The following is a 19,681-nucleotide window of genomic DNA, read 5'->3' as shown; positions in this document are numbered from 1 at the left end:
CCCTTTCCCCAGGAAGAAAACACAAAAAACCTAACGAACTTCTGCAAATAATTTAAATCAGAAAGCCTTGATATCTTACAGAATACTTTAGTAACAAATTTAGAGTTTAACCAATTGTTATATTTTTAATTTTTTTTTTTTGCAAATTGCAAACAAGTCTGTAAAAAATGCATTGTATAAAAAGTACATAAATGTATAACCCATTAGCTGTACTATGCAATCTAAATATTGTGGAATAAATTAGATAGAAAACTTAGCTATAAGCACGTATGTTGATAGCTATTCAACAGAGGAAAGGGCTTTTTTTAAATTTTTCTTTCTTTTTTTTCTTTTTTTTTATTCTCTATTAATACATACAAATATGGACATATGCCCATGTGCACATACATAAGCACACACACAGAACACGCACGCACACATGCACACACAAACAGTTTTGGCTGACAAAAATGAAGGCCCTGATTACACTGTTTAAAAATGGTTCTTGCAATGAAGGTGCTAACACACTATCCCTAGCCAATGTGACTGGGTTATATTGTGCTATCTTTTTTCTTCTTTGTTTTTTTTTCTTTTTTTCTTTTTCTTTTTTTTTTTTTTAACAGATTGTGCTCTTAACAAGTTGGGGAGCCACGTTAGTGCTTCTTTCCGTGAGAGGTATTTTGAAGCCTGTCCCGTCAGAAGGCAGCTAACAGGGTCTTGGTTCAGCAAACTTATGAGAGTCTGAAGCTTCAGGCTCAGGGTTATCAAACTCAGTGTAAACAGGGCCTAAAGATTTCTCCCATTCCCTCTTATCATCTCCCCCTACCCAAAGACAAATGTTGTAAGGTTAACATTCTTTTAAATATGACAGCGAAAAATTTAAAAAAACAACAACTATCTACCTATGCCCTACGGGTTGGACCCTTCAGGTTAGGTGTTGACACTGAAAATTAGGTTTTACAGGTGATGCGCAAACCCATTAAGAGTTGTCATGCTAGAGGGTGGTGGTTGAGACACCAATCTTTTGGCAAAGACTGCATTTCAAACAGAAATCCTAACACAACTGCCTTTTTCTGTATATTTGCAGGGGCAATGGTGGAAAGGGCCCAAAGTTGCTTGCAACTTTACATTGACACTTTCTAAGTGTATACCAGTACTTTAGGTTTCTCTCGCACAAGTATCAATTTTGAACATGTAGCCTCCCGCTTGGCAGTAAGAAACAAACAATCTTATAACATACTGTGCTTTGCACACAAACATTCATTGTTTTAAGAGCAGTAAAATGAAGCCAGAAGTGCTTATACCTTGTGTATACATACATATGTACATACAGAAATATCTATCTCTATATATATGTATATCCCTTGGACAAAGGTGTTTCCCAATAATACACAGTTGCTGTGCATCTGGGCCAAGTTTAGTGTTGTACGTACAAAAGAGTACAGTTATGCTTAGATGTACCTCAGATCCGAGCACATTGGATCCAAATCCCAGGGATTTTCTGGGCTTACTTTACATGGCAATTTTCTGCTGAGGGCACTATTTGAATTTAACTGGTTAACAGAGATTCTAGCCTGAATGTAATCAACCCACTGACCCCTAATTCAAACCCTAACTTACTACAGGTGAATGGTACCAACCACAAACAGACTTTTTAGAGGCTCGCACAAATGTCTTTGGTGTATGTGTCTATTCATTTTAAGGTACAAAATAATAATAATTATTATAATAATAAAAATAGCTATTTTGTGTGCTGTAGCAGTTCTTGTATAGCTCACAATAAGTGCAGCTCTCAACCCCTCCCACACCCAACCACCCTCCCTTGCAAATATTTGTTAAATAAGGATTAGACAGGTCAGACACCATTGTAGTGCAAATAGTAAACGATTAAAAATTTTTTTTACAAAATATAGAAATGTTTGACTCCAGTAACTGGACAAACATGTTCCTTTCAAGTATCTCTCACCAAAGAATTTTTTTTTAAACAAGTTACTTCCATTTAAAAAAAGTCTCTCTGATTTTTTTTTTCTTTCTCTTGCAGGTAAACAGTTTCAAACCAACTAGGTTGCATAGTTCTAACATTGTAAGCACCTTTACAGAATGTAACTTTTATTCTTTCATTCATTTTTTATTCTGTTTTTTTCTTCATTTTTCTTTTTTCCTTTTTCCTTTTTTTTTGTAGATGTAGTGCAGAAGATGAAGGTGTATACACCTGCACATTGTTGTTCTTGATCAGTTAAATATATGTATGTGTATAGTGTCTGTATGTATAGAGATATGTATATAAATACATAACCATATATATATATACACACAAACACTACACACCTACTCAGTTTCTCTGTAAATGCGGGGGGAAAGCACTAATGACTGTATTGATCATACACATGGCTTTTCAATGACATTTTGGACTTTGTCCAAATTGCTGCAAGTCAGATGAGCTGCTACCATGGCTTGAACTGATGGGTAACTAAGGGAGGGAACAAAACTCCCCTAGTAATAACTAATGTTTAGTATACTATGTAATAAGATAAGGAGCATACTGAAAGGAAGGGGAAATCCCCAACCCATACCGCTGTTCAGATGCATCTTATTCAAGCCCGGGTTCATGAAGCTTTCTTCCTTTTTTATATCTGAGGTCTTCTCTAATCCTCCATTAGTAGTTTTTTTTTTTCTTTTCTCTCTCTCTTTTCTCTCTCTCTTTTGTTTTTGCTTTTATTTCTGATGATTGTTTCATTCAAAAAAGGTTATACCATGTCCGGTCTTTCCTCTTCTTGGGCTTTTGATACATTTTCTTCCCAATGAGAAGGGTTTTGCACACACACGCGTCTACGAACAGCCACACTCCTCCACAATCATATTCTGTATGTCTTTCTTAATGATGTTCTGGCCATCGTCATAGTAGAGCATGGACATAGGCCGCAGCTTGGTGGGCACACAACATGACTTGAGGTTGGCAAAGGGGCTATGGCCCCGCATGCGGTAATGGTTGATGACAGTGGAGTGGAAAGATAATGATGAACCAGATGTGCCTGCTATATGGCTGGGGCACTCTCCTTCGCAGTAGTTGGCATGATAACCTGTAGGAGCAATGATCCAGTCACTCCACCCTATGTCCTTGAAGCTGACAAAGAACTGCTTCTTGCAGCAGATGTTGACTTTGCCATCGCACTCCAGGCCTCGTCTTCGCCGCCTGTGCTGGCGGTCCTCTGAGTGCCGAGCAAGCATCATCAGGAAAGGCCGATGTGATTGCTCTTTCTCCTCTTCTCCTGTGAATTCTCCAGGTTCCTTTTCTTTCCCTTCCCCATCATCTTCCTTTTTCTTCTTCTTGCCCAGTAACACCAGGCTGGCTCCAGTCTCTTGGCACAGGTCACAGGCAATCCGCACATCCAAAGAGCTCTTGCCTTGGTCCAGGAGTCTCTGGACACTGCTGGAGACAGGAAAGATGTGCCAAGTGCTCTTACGGGTGTCCACTGCCTTTTCCGAAATCAAAGTCTCACTCCTTTCACCTTTCAACCTCCCATCCTCCATATCTTCTGCTCCTTCAGAGTTGCCTTTTGCCTGCCACTGCTGTTGAAAGAGGCGGATGGTGACTTTTGTCCTGCTCCGGTTGGCTTTGGAGACCTTCAGGAAGAGCCACACTTCAGCGTGTTCAACCACTGATAATTCACTGCCTTCCTTTGAAATCTCAAAGTGCAACATTTTCTTGGCTGTGCCTGATTTGGTAAATGGAAATAGACAGGAAGAACTTGTTAGTATGTCTGCTTACATTCTATTAAAGAGACTTCTGTTAACTTTTGCCACAGGCATGAAATTCCCTAGGTTTCTACTTTCTAAATTTTTATGATTCTTCTGTTCTAACCTTTCTTCACCTCACCCCCTCCTCAGTTTGTATTTTATGAAAATTCTCTGTTTCGAAAAGTGTATATTTGCTTGTTGTTTTCCAGCATAATATTTTAACCAGAGTGTTTTGTTATAGCAACAATGTAGTCATTGTTGTAAAGCATCTTATGACAAATAAGCATGAGTGGCTGCTAAGAGTTCATTTGCCTAATCTGTCTTTGTGATCACTGTTAACTGAAAGGCAAAAATGCTTTATGATGGCAGTCCATATGTATCATACGCTTAAAAATCTGCACCTAATAGCTGGTTAGGGAATGATGTCCAGTCCTGCCAATTCTTTAGCAATACTTTGGAAATTATGTGGGAAACAGGTTTGCCCTTTCTCTCTCCATAAAAAGCCATTCTTCATATGCGTCTTAAAATTAGTTGTAAATGTCAATTGCTTCAAAAACAAACAGATGCTAAAATATGAGCCTCAGCTTTAAGAGTTTTGCAGAGTTATATTGTAAAGAATTGCAGAACTGCAGCAGGCAGATTCTTCATCCCGTGAGATGTTAGCTGTAGATACTGTTCTTAATTTAACATACTGTACTTGCAGTGATTATAGTAATGGTGAATACATTGAGAAATGAGCTAAAGAACTGTATAATTATGGGGATGGTTCTCTGGCATAATTGTATCAACTTGCTGAGATGTCATGATGATGATTGTGATGGTGAGGAGGTGTTTCTCTGATACAGAGCTCATATCCCTGGCAGAAGTTGGAATGAATAATGAGGGCTGTTTAATGATTTGATCACTAGAGCATGAAAAAGTTAAAAGAGAATGAATTAGCTGGGGGATGGTCGTGATATTATTTTCTTAAGAGAGGTACTTTTCTATTTTCTTGACAAAGAAAAAAGCCCTGATGACATCTATTGTTCTTTCTTAGCATAGAGGCCAGGATGGACTGGGGTCACAGATTTTCAATGTGGAGATACCTGATTTTAGTGAGACAGAAACAGTATTCATAATTATCAATTTGTCATTGATATTATTCTTGAGCTACCCAGAGTTGTTAACCCGATTTTCTGTGCAATAGTTCTACTTGCCAGTGACCTGGAACTTTGCGCCCTAAAAACAGCAGATGATGATCAAAACTGAAGTAATTGGACACATACAGGAAAAATTGCCCTCACAGTATCAAGGTTCTTCTCCTTGCTTTCCATTGCCACTGAACTTCACTAGTAGGGGCTTCCTGACTATCTCCCTGCTCACCCATTCTCAGGTGAGACAGAAGTGGGGCAAAATCACAAGAGACATTTACCCTGTGTATGCTTGCTAATTCAAGAGTTGCTGATTTCTGAAGTTTGTAGGCAGGCTGTGCTGACCTTTGAGCTACCTGTTCCTTTTCTTCTCTGTGAAGTACTGGCACTGACACATTCAGATTTCCCTCGTGGCATTCCCAGGTCAAAGAGACAGATGTTTCTGAATTACAGTGTCCAAAGAGCACAGCGTTTTGTTTTTGTTTTCCATCTAAGTGAGAGTGTGAAATTGTAGACTTTAACTGTCACTGAGATAGGGAAACACATGGTTCGTGTTAACTGCTTCTCACAGACAGCTGATGCCAGTCTCTGAAGTGAGTTACATTAATTTCTCAGGGAGCTACACGAACCAGTGGGACTGTGACTTAAAAAAGGAAGTAGCTAATAGAAAAGAAAGAGCAAGCTGACTGGTACTGTGCAACATGATGGATTTACTGTTTTTCTATTATTTTTTAATTAAGATTCATTCAATAATGACTGAAAGTTTGCTAATCAGTTCTTACCAGCTAACATAATTTTTTTTCCATTTTGGAAATGAAAATATGGCAAAGTTGCCAGCTGTGTTGGAGCAGAGGTCAGGTGATAGACACTAATCCCACTCCTGACTTAGTTTGAGCATGAGGAGGTGTACAATGACATTCCTCCAGTCCAAATAAAGTCTGGTTGAAAAGGCTGGTTGCCTTGTACACATGGATGTTATAAGGAGTGTTCTTTATGAGAATGGATACTTCTAAGGCTTGTGAGGACCAGCCGGCCTGTGGCTTCATTCCCCCCAACTCTCTCTTCTATAGCAAGCTTCTGACTTTAGTTTATCCCTTTCCTTAGCACAGTCCTGATAAACCCTTTCTGAGGGGAGTCTGGACCTTAAGGGAACCTGAAGGCAGGTGATGTGCCAGGAGTCATTCCTGCCCATCCAACCTATTCTGCTTGCTGCCTCTATCCAAGGAAACTTTGGTTGAAAAAAGGGCGGTTTTGACAAGGCTGCAGAAGGTGTTCTGGCACCCAAATGCTCTCTTTCCCCAGAACTCACAGACTGGTGTGTGGAATAAGGATGTATTGCTGGGAATTGCAAAATTTTTCTGTATTCCTGAGAAACCAAGCTGGGCACAGACAGCAGTTCCAATACTAGCAGGGATCTTGTAAATGGGCAGATCAGCTGTGCTGGATATGGACACAAAAAACACACACTCTGGAGAAAGCAGGCAGGGTGTGCAGACCTGACTTGCTCAACAGGGTAAGAAGCTGTATGATCCATCTAATCTGAAAAGCCAGGCAGCCCTGTGTTACAGAACAGCATAATGCTGTTAAGTGCTAATGCATGGTATTTTACATTCTGCTGTTTCCATGCTAGTGGTAGTTGAAAATAGTTACGAATTGACATATCTGCAACAGCAAATATTCATATGACTTTATACACTGGCCAGAAGCATAGTGATGCAAACATTCTTTTTGACAAATATTTCATGAAAGAAACAGGATCTCAAGAACCCTTTTAATTAGTTTTTCAAATGCTCATCTATGTGTTAAAGTTGAATTCTTCCTTATTACAAAAAATATTTGAACAGTTCAGTGAAAATACATGAGTATTGCCTTTTCTTTACTTGAGAGTAGTGAGCTTGAGCAAGGTAGCCTAAAACATGACCTTATACAGGGAGAACAGCCTCCCTGTATGTTGTTAGCTACAATATCAGCCTCTCTGATATTGGTTATCTACATTTTCACAAAAAATTGTGAATTAAGATTCTAAAGAAAAAAGATACAGGGAGCTTATCTGAGCCTAATATTTCTGAATGAAAGAAAATCCTGAGTCCTCAAACCTGCATAGCTAATAAAAGGTTTTATAGTGGTTAAAAACCACTTTCCCTTTCACAGGTCTTTTTAGAAGAAGACTGAGAATGGTGCAAAGTTGGGGATAAAAAGCATGCTTTCACATTAGGAAAAAACAAAGCTTTTCTGAATTCTCTTCACATTCACAACTAGTTTGTTACGATCACACAGCACAAATGGTATGAATCCTGCAGTCTTTAAGAGGTCACTATGCTCAGACAAGTTAATTTTGAAATCAGAGTTTGGCCTGTGCTAAAACTGAATTGAGACCTCTGGATTTGGATTATTATAGTCACACATTCACTTTGTAACAGGAGCTTTATTTCCAAAAGGTTCAGTGCTACAATAAAACAAATTCTTCACGTGTTCTGAGACCAAAAAAAAAAACAAAAACAAAAAACAAAACAAAACAAAAAAAAAAAAAAAAAAAAACAAAACAAAACAAACAACAAAAAAACCACTGTATTTCAGTTTCTCCAGATATTGCTTACGGATTTAGCAGTCTTTCATTTTGGGTCTCAGTTAACAGACAGGATCAAAGCTTTGGAAACACATACTGTTCATCTAACTGAAGGCAAAAGGGAGACTCCTTAAAGTTACGGGTTGTATCACTTCCATAATTACATTTTGTTTATCCTCTTGTCCTGCCTTTATATATACCACAGCTGATTTGCAAGGGTCTTTTTCCATTTCTAATCATCCTGCTCCTCCTGTCTGACTACTGTGGAAAGACCCACAGCCCAACACTGGTAATACCTTCATCACTTCCACGTTCATATAAACAGCGATGTCAACAGCCTGGATTGTTATCATAGCAGAAAGCAGCACAAAAAGGAGACAAGGGATTACTCTGAGCCCCCTTCGATTTCCTCATCTCCCTTTCCTAAACCTTTGGAGAGGCCACCTCTCTGCTTTATTGCTGAACAAAGTCCCTTCCAGGATAAGAGCTGTGATGCCAAAGGAGCAGTCTAGCAGCACAAGTGACACCAGCAAATGCTGTGAGAAATGGTTAAAAATACAAGACCTAAGTAGTAGTGCATATATGGTAAAAGGTTTAATGGAAGGAGTTACTGAATGGAAAGAAAGCGTAGCATCAGTATATATAGCATGGGAGTTTGCTCATATCTGTTTTTCTCTTCACCAGTGCTCGCACACCTTTTTAGGAGAGAAACCTGAACATGCAAGCAGAGGAGAGCCTGCACAGGTACCCTCTTCTCCACCTCTGGAAGGGCTGTTCAGGGCTTACGCACAGGACTCGGCATGCAGTACCTGCTCCCAAGCAGCCCTTGGTGATGGGCACAGCACAGGAACCCATGAAAAGACTGACAAAACCCTTGAGGGCCTAGGCACAGGGGGACTGGAGGGGCAGTCCTGCATGGGCTCATGCTGGGCTCACAGGAGTAATCTGCAGCTCCAGTGTACTCTTCCTCTGAGGCTAAGGATCCTTCCTTCAGAATGGCTGGCTTTGACTATGTAGTCAAAGTTCCTTTATTTGCAATTTGCAGCAGGATTCAAGCCCTGTTAATTCAAGCTATATACTTATATGTATACTAGGTAGAGTCTAAACTATACAAATGAAAGGATCTTCTGTTAAGTGAAATGCTAAGATACTTGATGAAATTTTAACCATATGCTGTTAAATAATTAAGGCTGGGTTTTTTTCATAATGAAAGTGATTATCCTTTCTGACATTATAATGTGACTTATTCCTAATTTTTTTTAATACACAGCATTTAAATTTTCCTTTAAAAATACTCACTGTGTAAAAAGATGCTGTCACTTTAAATTTCTATGCTTCACCGGTGCTTAATTTTGAACCATTTTTACATTAAGTGAACTGTTTTTCCATACAAAGCTAGCTTTTTTTCCTTTTTTAGTTGCTAACTTTACTACTGCCTATGTTTAGATTTGGGGGAATTTGTACTGCGTGCCAATCTGTAATTACATTCAAAAGCATCCTTCCCTTCACTTCTCATTTCCGTTCCCCAGGAGACAGAAAAAAAATAGGTTACTAGAAAGGTTCCTCTAAAGAGAGTGAAGAGAAGAGCACAGTTATTGAGAGATAATTGCTCAAAATGTTTACTAATGAGTGACCACTGGAGTTAGATGAATTGTTTGCAGTGTAGAATTTATTCAGCGAATTTAGCACTGTTATCGTCTGGCAATTATCTCCTAGGCAGATTGATTATTACAAACATCCTATTACCATGATTAGACAGTGGTCATTTCTGTAAATGCCTTTCAGCCTATGAAGCACTGACAAACAATTTATTCTAACTGTTCATTACCCGGCTTATGTGACTGGTCATCCAGGTTGCAAACTTTTATTCCTGCTCCCTAAGTGTTGTCTCTTACAATGGGAGGAGAAATTACAACACAATTAACAAATACCTTATCTTTATGCTCACCTATCATTTTGTTGTAAGAGAAAAATAAACCAAAAAAGCAAAACAGGAAAAAGAACTATTCCCCAAGCATTCTTGGGGAGCGGGGGGGAGGCAGGGAGGGAAGAGAAAGCAGCAGCAACTTTATTTAAATACCTTTTCTTGAAAAGTTAACCCAAAGAGGCATTGACAAGGTCATTTAGAATGTGGAATAGTTCAGTTCTGGTGAGCCTTGACTCTCTCCTGCTATTTTGTTAGGAGGGAAGCACTTTACATCCACAGCTTTGAGTTCTTTCCAAATTGAAAGCCCTTCCCCCACATGGCTTTAAATATTTAGAAACAAAAAAGGTGTTTGTTTGGTTGAAGTGTTTTTTTTTTACTTGATTTTTGCATTTATGTCTGAAATAGTTCAAGCACCAATAACATATTCCAAGGTAAAAACAACACCAAGTCTTTGTTTTTTATAAAAGAGATAGCAATTTTTTGTACATACTTGTAATAATTTGCTGTAAAATCTAAAATTAAGTGGATCAGAAGACGCCAGTCTTTTTTCATTAAAATATTTAATTTCTGTGCACTAAGGCCCAAACCTCAAGCCCACTGAAATGAATAACAGAACTTCTAGTTGCTCTCCAGTAGACTAAGCTTCAATGCTAAATCAGTGTTGCAAAACTCTGTTGCATTAAATGAGATTGCCTTTTCATAGACATCCATTGCCTTTTCATAGACATATCTAGATATAAGAACTTCTCAGCATGAATCATTTACATGTGTGCAGTGTAGATATATCCTGCACACAGGAAAATGCATGAATACACATACTTTTCCACAAGAATGTTATGTGTAAAACTACACAGGTATATAAGCATGTCTATCTCAGCATACCTGTACGTAAGGATGTATGTGTGCCTATACACACATACAGGCAAATACACGTTCAGATATTCCTAACTGCCTTTCCACACAAAACTGTGGGCATGACTACACACAGATATGGACACATACAGACTTTCTGTCTCTCTCAGGTATCTTTTTGTAGACTAGTTCTCACCTTCTCATATTCATCTGTTCTTTCTCAGGTCATTCTTAAAACAACCAACCTCCCTGAATTCTCACATTTTAATACAATAAAACAGATTATTACAGAATGGATTTCCTCTTCTGGAATTAACTTGCCTCCATTTCCTAATCTTGAAATCTTTGATACAGTATACCAGAGGAAAAAAATAATCAAGGGAAAATAGGCTTGTTTTCTAAAAGCCAAGGAGACTGCATTAAAAAAAGATGTGAGCAAATCATCTCAGATGATGATTCATGGTCACATTTCTCAGTATCTTGTAAAAAATAATATTGATAATTTTTGATCTCTCTAGATTTCCAGAACTTTTAGCATCCATCAGTTTTTTTCCCCTCTGTCTGTTTCCTTTCTGCATTATTTTCCTTGCAGTTTTCCACTTCAGTGGATCTCTGCCTTTTAAATAAACTAGAAGAGAGGAACAAGCTGCACTCAGAGAATCTACAGATAAGCATAAAGATCTCTAAGAGTCGGGATCCAACTAGGTAAAATAAGAGTTTGAAGGAAGGTTGCCTTGCGTGAAGCAAAAAGCCTTTGGAGTGTGCCCTCTCGTGGCCGTTCTTTACTCAGCGCGAATACCTGTACTATTAAATACAGTTCCTTTCAAAAGAAAATTGATGACATTATTCATAGAGACATAAGCGATACATCCTTTTTTTCTTCCCGAACTCCCAGCTTGGCTCCATAGGGGTAAGCATTTTCCTAGGTAAAGGTATGAGTATATACACACATGCATCCATCTGCACATGAAAGTAGGCATCACATGATCAAGTCAGTTCACCTTGAATTCAGTATGAAGTGATAGAATTGGTCTAAATAGCTGTCAAATCTCCTTTTTTTCCTGGCAGTTCTCCTAACAACAAACCTTTAGATTTCAGTATTTCCATCCAGTAATTCCTATCACCTTCTCGGGGGCTGATGTTAGCAACCCATTTCATTGGTAGTTTAGTTGCCAGGATCAAATTCAGTTGGCAAAATCCCAGATCTGCCTAATAAACTATCTACTTAAAATAATAAGTGAGCTAGTAACCAATCATATTTTATGAGTATTGAGTATCTCTGTTATAGAACCTGTTGGATTTGCTTGTTACAAAGTTATATGACCCCTCTCCTCAAAACACTCTTTAAAGACCTTGAAGTAACCCACAGAACTCTGGCATGACTACCCTCATAGTAGAACTAATCGAGGTTAGTAATCTGAGTTTGATATGCAAGTAGAAAATAATTTTCATGTTTTACTTGTAAAAGTGCCAAAGGACAGTAGGGTGCATTTGTAAACTTTTGCCCAATACTCACGGTCATTAGTTTTCCAGAGATCTGTCTGGATTTGTTAGCTGTGAAAACTACCTGCCAACTGTTTTGCTGATTTCCTGGACATAACTACACCTGTGCATCAGACAAGTTCACTGCATTTATTTCCCCTCTAATTGTCTGAAGTCTGTGCTCATTTGCACTTTGCTATTTTAGAAAATAGTCTCAAGCCAGAGCCACATGCACAGGGCACTGTTTGTTCATTCACTCCGTTTCTTTGTATGTTTGAGGATATGGCTGATGAAAGATGGAAATACTACTTTTTTTATGAAGGCAAGTAGTAAATGTGGCTTCTGAAAGGTATGGGGAATGGCTGGTTTATGTCAAGCCATACCCAAAGGAATAAGAAGCCTAAAGCCTTATTTTTCTTTTCATAGACCTTTATTTGATACAACATGAGATGTTTCCATTCATTTTCATTGATTTCTTATTGCCCTCTATTAAGACAGAGTGAGTTTCACATTAAAAGCAGAAAGAACATTAATCCAACTGTGAGAGGAACATGTTTGTTCTCCTACTTGGTGTTTAAACTTCTTCATCCTATTCCCAGTTTTCACAGAATGAAAAGTGGGGACTGTCCATGTCGCTATATTCTATTCCTGTCTTTTTAACTCATACTTCCCTTGTCTTTGCTTTTGCCTCACTTTCCTTAACAGGAAAAACATACTGCTTTAATATTTGACAGGCAAAACTGCCTGCGCATGATGAGAAGAGATCCCAGGTGGAGTTTATTTAAGTTGTTGCAGCATTAGCACCCGTAAAATGTGGTAGATCCTCTGATGTTAGAAAGACACCAGATATGAATGGCTACAGATGAAGAATATATTTCAGCAGCCTGAAGTTACTCCAGAGAGTGGAATTATCACTTCCATTATAAGCCCAAACTCTAAGAGCTCGGTCTCTAGATTGCTAATTGCTCCTCCCTTGTCCCAAATCAAAGCCTAGTGGGTATGGGAAAAAGGTACAGACCAGCCCTCCTGCCTTGGCTTCCAGGATGGGCGTAGTGCAAAGGAGGACTGCAGAGAGAATTAAAGGTATGAGAACACACTGGATGCCCCTGTCCTTCAGCTGTGCAACTTCATAGCATAACTGCTCTTAAATTAATTTTGCTAGCAACAGTAGGACAATGCTATGTAAATCAAACTGAGTGACGTGTCAGTATTGGGTAGCTGGTGGTGGGGCGGATCGGTGGCAGGGTGATTGGCCAGTGTGTAGGCAATGACATGGTTTTTGCTGCTCACGTGACCCCGAGAGCCAATGGCTTCAGGAGCCGCTGTTAGAGGGTGTCTTACAGAGTAGGCATATATCAAATTCCAAATTCCTTTGTGTCAGAGCTCAGGAGAGACATAATGTGTTTACAAATGATTGGGACTCACACAGTGAAGAGAAACCACTGTTCATGCCATATGTGTTCCACTGTGCTCAGAGCGAGCTGCTGAAAACCAGGTGGGGAATCCGACTCATAGATAGCTTAGAGATTTCCTTGCTTTTACAAATTCATTTCTAAACTAATGTTGAGCTGCCCCTGCTTCTAATGACCTCTGGCATTGACACCTTCTGCCTGCTTTCTGAAGTGAAGGGGATGGAAAATTTGAAAAGCCTGAGCTCTCATACTGAAAGAACTGATAATGTGTATATTGACAAGGACTCCGAAAGCAAGGATTCCTTGTACAGTTGAAAATCAGACAGCCAGAAGGAATGTCTGTTCTTAAAAGCATGCACACTTCTTGTGCATGGCTTCCCTGCAATCAGAACATCTGAGTCAACAGGTTTTCAGGACTGGAAACTCTGAGTGTTGTCTTAATTGTTTATACTGCTGCAGCAAACTTTTAAACAAAAATGTTTGGAGTTCCTTTGCATACTTTGCCTACCATATGCTGTACCAAACAAAACAATGACATTCTTTTAAAACCGTCTTGGCAACAGGAAAAATGCTTTGGCTAGACAGCATCATAAAAAGTTGCTGTTAGTTAGATGATAGAGTTATTGCAAGATACTACTATTGATGCATGCATGAACATACTCATCCATAATAACAGATATATATGCAGATGTAGATACTTATATATTGAATTAAAATGGGTTCTGGTCCTATTCATGTAGGAACAGCGCACTAAAGTACAACTTTAGAGCTGTTTCCTATAAGCAGTTGAAAGGAGTCTTAAGCCATTACTTAGTAAATATATATATTCTGAGCTCTTACTGCATAAGTGTTAGGGGAAAAGAACTGTGAAAGAGTTCAAAATACACCATATCAAAGTTGCATTTTTTGGCTGGAATGTTTTAGGAACAGAATCTTTTTTCCAGTATGCAGAAGTCTGCATTACAAATTGGATCAGCTACAGCAACTTGTCCGGTTCTATTGCAGTCATCTGACAGTCCCTGCAACTCTTTATTGCCGAAGATGCTGTGTTAAATTAAAAAGAAAAAAAAAAAGAAAAAAAAACCAACACAAAAAAGCCCTCTCACTTTTAACAGTTAAAGCTGCTTCATCTGATTTTATAACTTCCACTCTAATTTTTACATGAAAGGTTGTTTCTGAAGTAGTTTGCAGCTCACTTTCTGTCTTGATATACTCTCCAAAAGGCTTCAGACTTTTTTCCTTCACCATCAACTCTGCGATCCAGTACTTTACTACATGTACTCTGGCTTCACAGACACAGTTTGGAGGACCCTGCTGCAGCCTGACTTCCCTGTGTGGCTGACTGTACTTAGCAAGTGTAAGCTGTAGCCAAGACTAAGTCAGAAAAGTCAAATTCCTTCGGAGTCCTATACAACCCCCCCATCCCATTCCTCCTTCTCCCTTCCCCCAAGTCTCATCCTACAACCTTTCAGAAAACATTATTGCTGAGGAGAAGAAAATAACTTAATTGCAGTTTTGACACAAAGGATATTTTACAGTTTTGTTTTTCAAGCACTCACCTGATTCTGCAAAAGTGATGATTTCTGAGGTTTGCTCCACAACTTCATTCATTTCAGCTCTTCTTCCAACATCATCCTCTATTTCCACATAACCATCCTCTCCCACCTTTCCCACGTGAAGTTTTTTGATGGCATTTAAAAGTGCTGCCTTGGGCACCGGCTGGGTGATATTAGGTCTGTCCCTCAAGTGCAACATGTTCAATATGTGCTTCTTTACTGCTTCCACCATCTCAGGCTGTGAGCTGGGCACATCCTTTGAAAGCGTGGCAAGGGCACATGATGGACAGTCAGTGACTGAACTGTGCCCCTCGGATCCTGGGGTTGGGGAACTCCTCACTATAATCCAGCAAAGCACCAACAGAAATCCTCTCTTCCAAAGCAAAGGCATCCTGGCAGCAGAAGTTGTTGTGATTCCCTTTTTGAAAGGCCCTGCTTTTCCTCCCCCTTCACGAACAGTTTTTTTTGGGGGGGGGGGCTGGTTTAGTTTGTTTGTTTGTTTGTTTGTTTTTCCTTCTCTTCAGCAAATTCTCTGGAACAAGAACCAAAAGTTTTCTGTGAAGTTTTGTTTGCAGGTTCCCTCTCTGAATGCAATAAGTACTGTAGATGTTTGTGGCTGTCAGGGAGAAGAGTTCTGACTCTGTCTCAGAGTAGGAGAGAGACACAGAGAGAGGGAGAGAGAGAGAGAGGACGGATTGGCCTAAAGTGAGTGAGTGAATGAGAGAGGGAGGGAGTTTTGTCTGTGAGTAAAGGCTATGATTAGGAAGGGGGAGGAACAGGCAGGCTGGCTTCCTTATGCTCATTGCTCCCCTAACACACACCTCTCTTCAAATATCACTACTCGTGGTTCCTTCCCTCCCCCCTTTCTAAAATCTCTTCTCATTGCTGTAAATTTACTCTTTTTTTTCTCTCTCCGTTCGACCCTCCCCCCCCCCGCTGTCATTTCCCCCCTTTTTTTCCCTTTCTTTTCCACTTTCTTTTTGTTTTGTTTTGTTTTGTTTGTTTTATTCCTTCAACATATCACTGGCTTAACTAAACAGAGGAAACATGAATGAATGAAAAGGGTGAAATCTTTAACAAGCACCTTACTCTTGGTCCTGCATGGTATTGTTAGGGATAGCAGGAGATGTTAAATAGCTTGTGAAAGAGATGGGGATGAGGGGAGTGGCTCCAAATATTTTGGACAGAACATTATTCTGCCCTGAGTAGAAGAAAAGACCTTTTCTGGAGGTTGTTAACACTGGCAAGAGATCTGAAGGGTGCAAAATCACACTGTTGTTTGGAGGGCTCTATAATACATGATACACTCCCCAGCTGTAATATGCAGTCAGGCACTGAGAGTCTAAACATGAGTTGGTACAGCACATATCTGTGATGTGAAGGTAGTGCCCTCCCACCAGAAATACCCCTACTTTTATGCTAGTCTGTGCCTAGAAGTTCTCAGGTAGTTATATTTAGGTTTGGGCTTAATCAAGCAATGCCTGAAAAATGTTTTGAAGGTAAAAAGAGTTACATGTCATCTGGCCAAATCATACTTGGTTCTGGCTCAAGCAAATCCCTCATCGATGCCAATAATAATTCTGAGTGAAGGCTGAGTAAGATCTTCTACATTTGGCCCATTGTTATTAAAAGGCATGTATTGCTTCATTCATTTAAATCACACAGAGCAATCATAATATTAGAATAAGACAGTAGGAATTAAAAGAAATCTAAAGCGCTACTAGGAGCAGGAGTTTCAACCAGTGCTGGTAGCCCCTTGACAGTTTATGCTCTATAGTGAAAAGGCATTCCCAGTGTCACTACCATGGCTTCATGTTGCCTTCAGATTCTGTTGTCTCTCCATTCTCTTTCTTACTGAGGGAAGTTGAAGTTAGCCAACTCGCTTACATTTGAATTTGATAATGGAAAATGGAAAAATTACAGCTATAACTATAACTTTTTGGGATTCTTCCCCTTTGGATGTTAACTTGTACAGATTTTCTTAGAATAGCTTCTTCATTTTTAGTGTTTACCCTTTTCTTTCCTTTCATTCTCTTTCTGATACAGCTCTGTCTTCTCAGGTGTGCTTACCTCCTACCCAGCAAATATTCCACTTTTAGTATATTACCATCAACCATTGTATTTCACAGTGGAAAGGAATAATTTATAAATATAAGCTTTTAAAGGTCTCTAATTTCCATGAGATGACTACAGGCACATGGGCTAAGAGACAGGCAAGGAATTATAGTCAGAGTAAATGAAACACACAGAAGTAATTGAACAATCAACCAAAGTTTTACAAATGTTATATATTGCAAGTCCTTTTCAATTAAGCTCTTTTATAAGTCTTTTACTGTTATAAAGCATCCACAGTACACCCTCATCTGTGTTTTACTGACCTCAGTTGCTATACTGTTATATACTGTTACACTTACAGGTCTGTCAGCATTATAAACCCTGCAGCCATTCTTATAAACACATCTTTGTAACACAAACCTCACTATAATACATTGAAATTTCTTGGATCTTGTGAACAGCCCAAAGTCTGTTGTAATTATACGAAGTCTGAAAGTCAGCTTGAAATAGAACTAAAAGTTTAATTGGACGAAAAAATAATTTCAGATGAAAATATGCATTCATGATTAGATGTACTAACAGATGACATAATTAAAGGAGTTATTTATAGTTCTAATATAGCACCTATCCCAATAGTGTCTGATGAAAAGGAAAAGATAGGCATAAACCAATATAAAATACAGACAAGTATGTTTGGGTTCTTGCTGTGGGGTATACGTTGCTTGCCGTCTACTAGAGGTACACTTATCGCATACAATCTCTATTACATATAGGGATAGCATATTTCACTTGCATGCCATGATGATGACAGATTTAACATTAAAGCATAACTTTCTAAAAACCACTGTTTTCTAAAAGAGAGTCTGTCAATACCGCTGATTCAAGTTCATTTGTACTTGCATGCATATACATATATGTACAAAAATACATAGCATTTGAATATATACAGAAATGGTGGTTCAGACTCTTTCTATAAAATTACCTGAGCTGCAAAGCTCTGTATATGTATTCATTCAATATAACCCTAACAATATGCAACAACATGCACAGGAATTAAAAGTTTCAGTTTTAAAAGAAAAAAGCCGATTTAAAGTTTTACCTCTCTAGTCCTGACTCTCAGAAGGAGACTGCTGTATTGTGCACTAAGAACTGCTGAAGTTCCTCTTTGTGGTATTTATAATGCGAAGCTTTATACTGTACTTCTTATGTGTACACTCACATATAACGTCTGTCAAAAGTAAGTGGGCCGGATCACTGTGCTGGATTGGTTAATCCTGTTACATCAGCATTGACTGTTTTTCCTGTATGAGACATACTTCTTGTAATTATCTAATGGAAACTCCTAATTGGCTAGCATGACAAAATATCGTGGATTCAACTTGTAGTGGTGATCTCCATTTAAAGGATAGAACTTAACATCAGACTGAAAGCAAACATTATGAGTCAGGAAGACACACTTCAGCTTGTTTCATTGCATAGCTATATAGATATTATTAGATGTAGATTTCACTGATTTAGTTTAAATATAGTATTTGCCAGATATTTAATTACCAGTTTGCAAATTGTTTTCTTCTTCTTTCATACTTCAGGATATATCAGATACTCTTTCTGCAAATTTGGATCCTTTTCAAATTCAGGAAAATGCATTTTAGTAAGAATCCTTTTGCTGTGGATGATTTTTTTTTAATTCAATCTCTGAATAAATATGTCCTTCTGTTTAACTTAGGGATCCCTTTAAAGCTCTTAAAAAATGAATCATGTTGCTCCTGCCCGAGTCCTCTGGCTTTTTGACATGCAGATTGCATCACACTATTAAAAATGGTTTAGACATCTAAAAATAAAATACAATGAATGACAAGTCACATTTTTTGCAAGTGTGATATTAAGACTTGTGGAATGAAATAAAAAGCAATTTTCATTTCAGTTTACCTTAATGAAAATCAGAAATAACTATGCCAATTAGGCAGTACAGAAGTAATATATATATCTATATAATATATATATTATATATATACGCACATATATGTGTGTATATATATATATATGGTCAAAAGTAAATCCAAAATCCATCTCCTTTCTTAAACACACATAATAACTGGCTTTATGTGGTACCATTGATGACAAATGGCATGATCATGCAGTCTTTACTCATTCAAAACACCCACTGATTACCAGAAAATCCCCATCCTTCAGATTTTTTTTTGGCCTGAATCGTACTTATAATTGTATTTTTATGTCCTGTTGGTAATGTCAGTTTAATCTGTCTTGGAATATGGCTGATCTGGATCAGAGAAGAAAGATTTAAAACTTTCAGTTTACAGTGATACCAGAGAGTCCTTAAAGCAGTGTTGATCCCAACTAATGTGTGTGCGCTGTATTCACACAACAGCTTTGGTAGAATAAGCAAAAAATAGAAGTTAATGGGAAGCATATGACCAGATGGGTTGTTTTGTTTCCCATTTTTAATATGCATATAAGAAATTTTCAGGCTGTAACATGCTATGGATTGAAGCCTCTTGAAACAGGTTTCAGTAGCTTTCCTGCAGTCTGATTTTGGTGGTTCCAATTGTTACAAAGAACAGCTTTTTTATGGTTTCTTTTTCCTTTTTTTTTTTTTCTTCTGTAACAGTGAGAGACTTGCTTCAAGAAACAGATAATGAGTATGCATATACCTAGTTATTCACAGTTATTTTTAATGGGGATCCTAAACTGAGTTTTGGCAAAAGACTTTTCCAGTTTGCAATTCTGTTTTTCTCGGGCCCAGAGTGAGTTTGGTTTTAACTGTCATCCTAAAACTCTTGAAATTAGTTACATACTGCTAGTGCAGGGACTGTTGCAATTTGGCAGCAGACATGCTCAGCAAGAGATCTTATATTGCACTGGTTTTACAGAGAATGGAAGAATTGCCCTGAAAGTAACAGAGCTATCTTCTCCTTGGACTCACAGTAGTGTGGTGCTCCACTTGCAGCAGCTGGTGTGAAGGC

The 19,681-nt window shown here is 38.5% G+C and overlaps 1 protein-coding gene across 2 annotated transcripts; it reads right to left on the bottom strand.

Annotated features, from left to right (window-relative positions):
- Positions 1–583: 583 nt before the first annotated feature.
- INHBA (inhibin subunit beta A) lies at positions 584–17,878 on the bottom strand. Of its 2 annotated transcripts, XM_027675839.1 has the most exons (3): positions 17,797–17,878; positions 14,646–15,174; positions 584–3,695 (listed from the first exon to the last, which is right to left on the bottom strand). In XM_027675839.1, exons 2-3 carry the CDS (start codon positions 15,031–15,033, stop codon positions 2,809–2,811), a joined length of 1,275 nt encoding a protein of 424 aa, XP_027531640.1. In that variant the 5' UTR covers positions 15,034–15,174; positions 17,797–17,878; the 3' UTR covers positions 584–2,808. The 2 variants fall into 2 exon arrangements, with proteins under 2 accessions (XP_027531640.1, XP_027531641.1); XM_027675840.1 differs by lacking the exon at positions 17,797–17,878 and having other exon boundaries at positions 14,646–15,333.
- Positions 17,879–19,681: the final 1,803 nt, after the last annotated feature.

This window comes from Neopelma chrysocephalum, unplaced genomic scaffold (genome assembly GCF_003984885.1).
Source record: "Neopelma chrysocephalum unplaced genomic scaffold, ASM398488v2 Primary Assembly neopelma1_26, whole genome shotgun sequence".
NCBI lineage: Eukaryota > Metazoa > Chordata > Aves > Passeriformes > Pipridae > Neopelma > Neopelma chrysocephalum.
This window is presented reverse-complemented; position numbering and strand designations above follow the sequence as displayed.

Excerpts from the sequence above, each read along its gene's own strand:
- INHBA (XM_027675839.1), bottom strand. The coding sequence starts at position 15,033 with ATGCCTTTGCTTTGGAAGAGAGGATTTCTGTTGGTGCTTTGCTGGATT. Across the intron at positions 3,696-14,645 it reads CATCACTTTTGCAGAATCAG|GCACAGCCAAGAAAATGTTG; the intron begins GTGAGTGCTTGA and ends TTACCAAATCAG.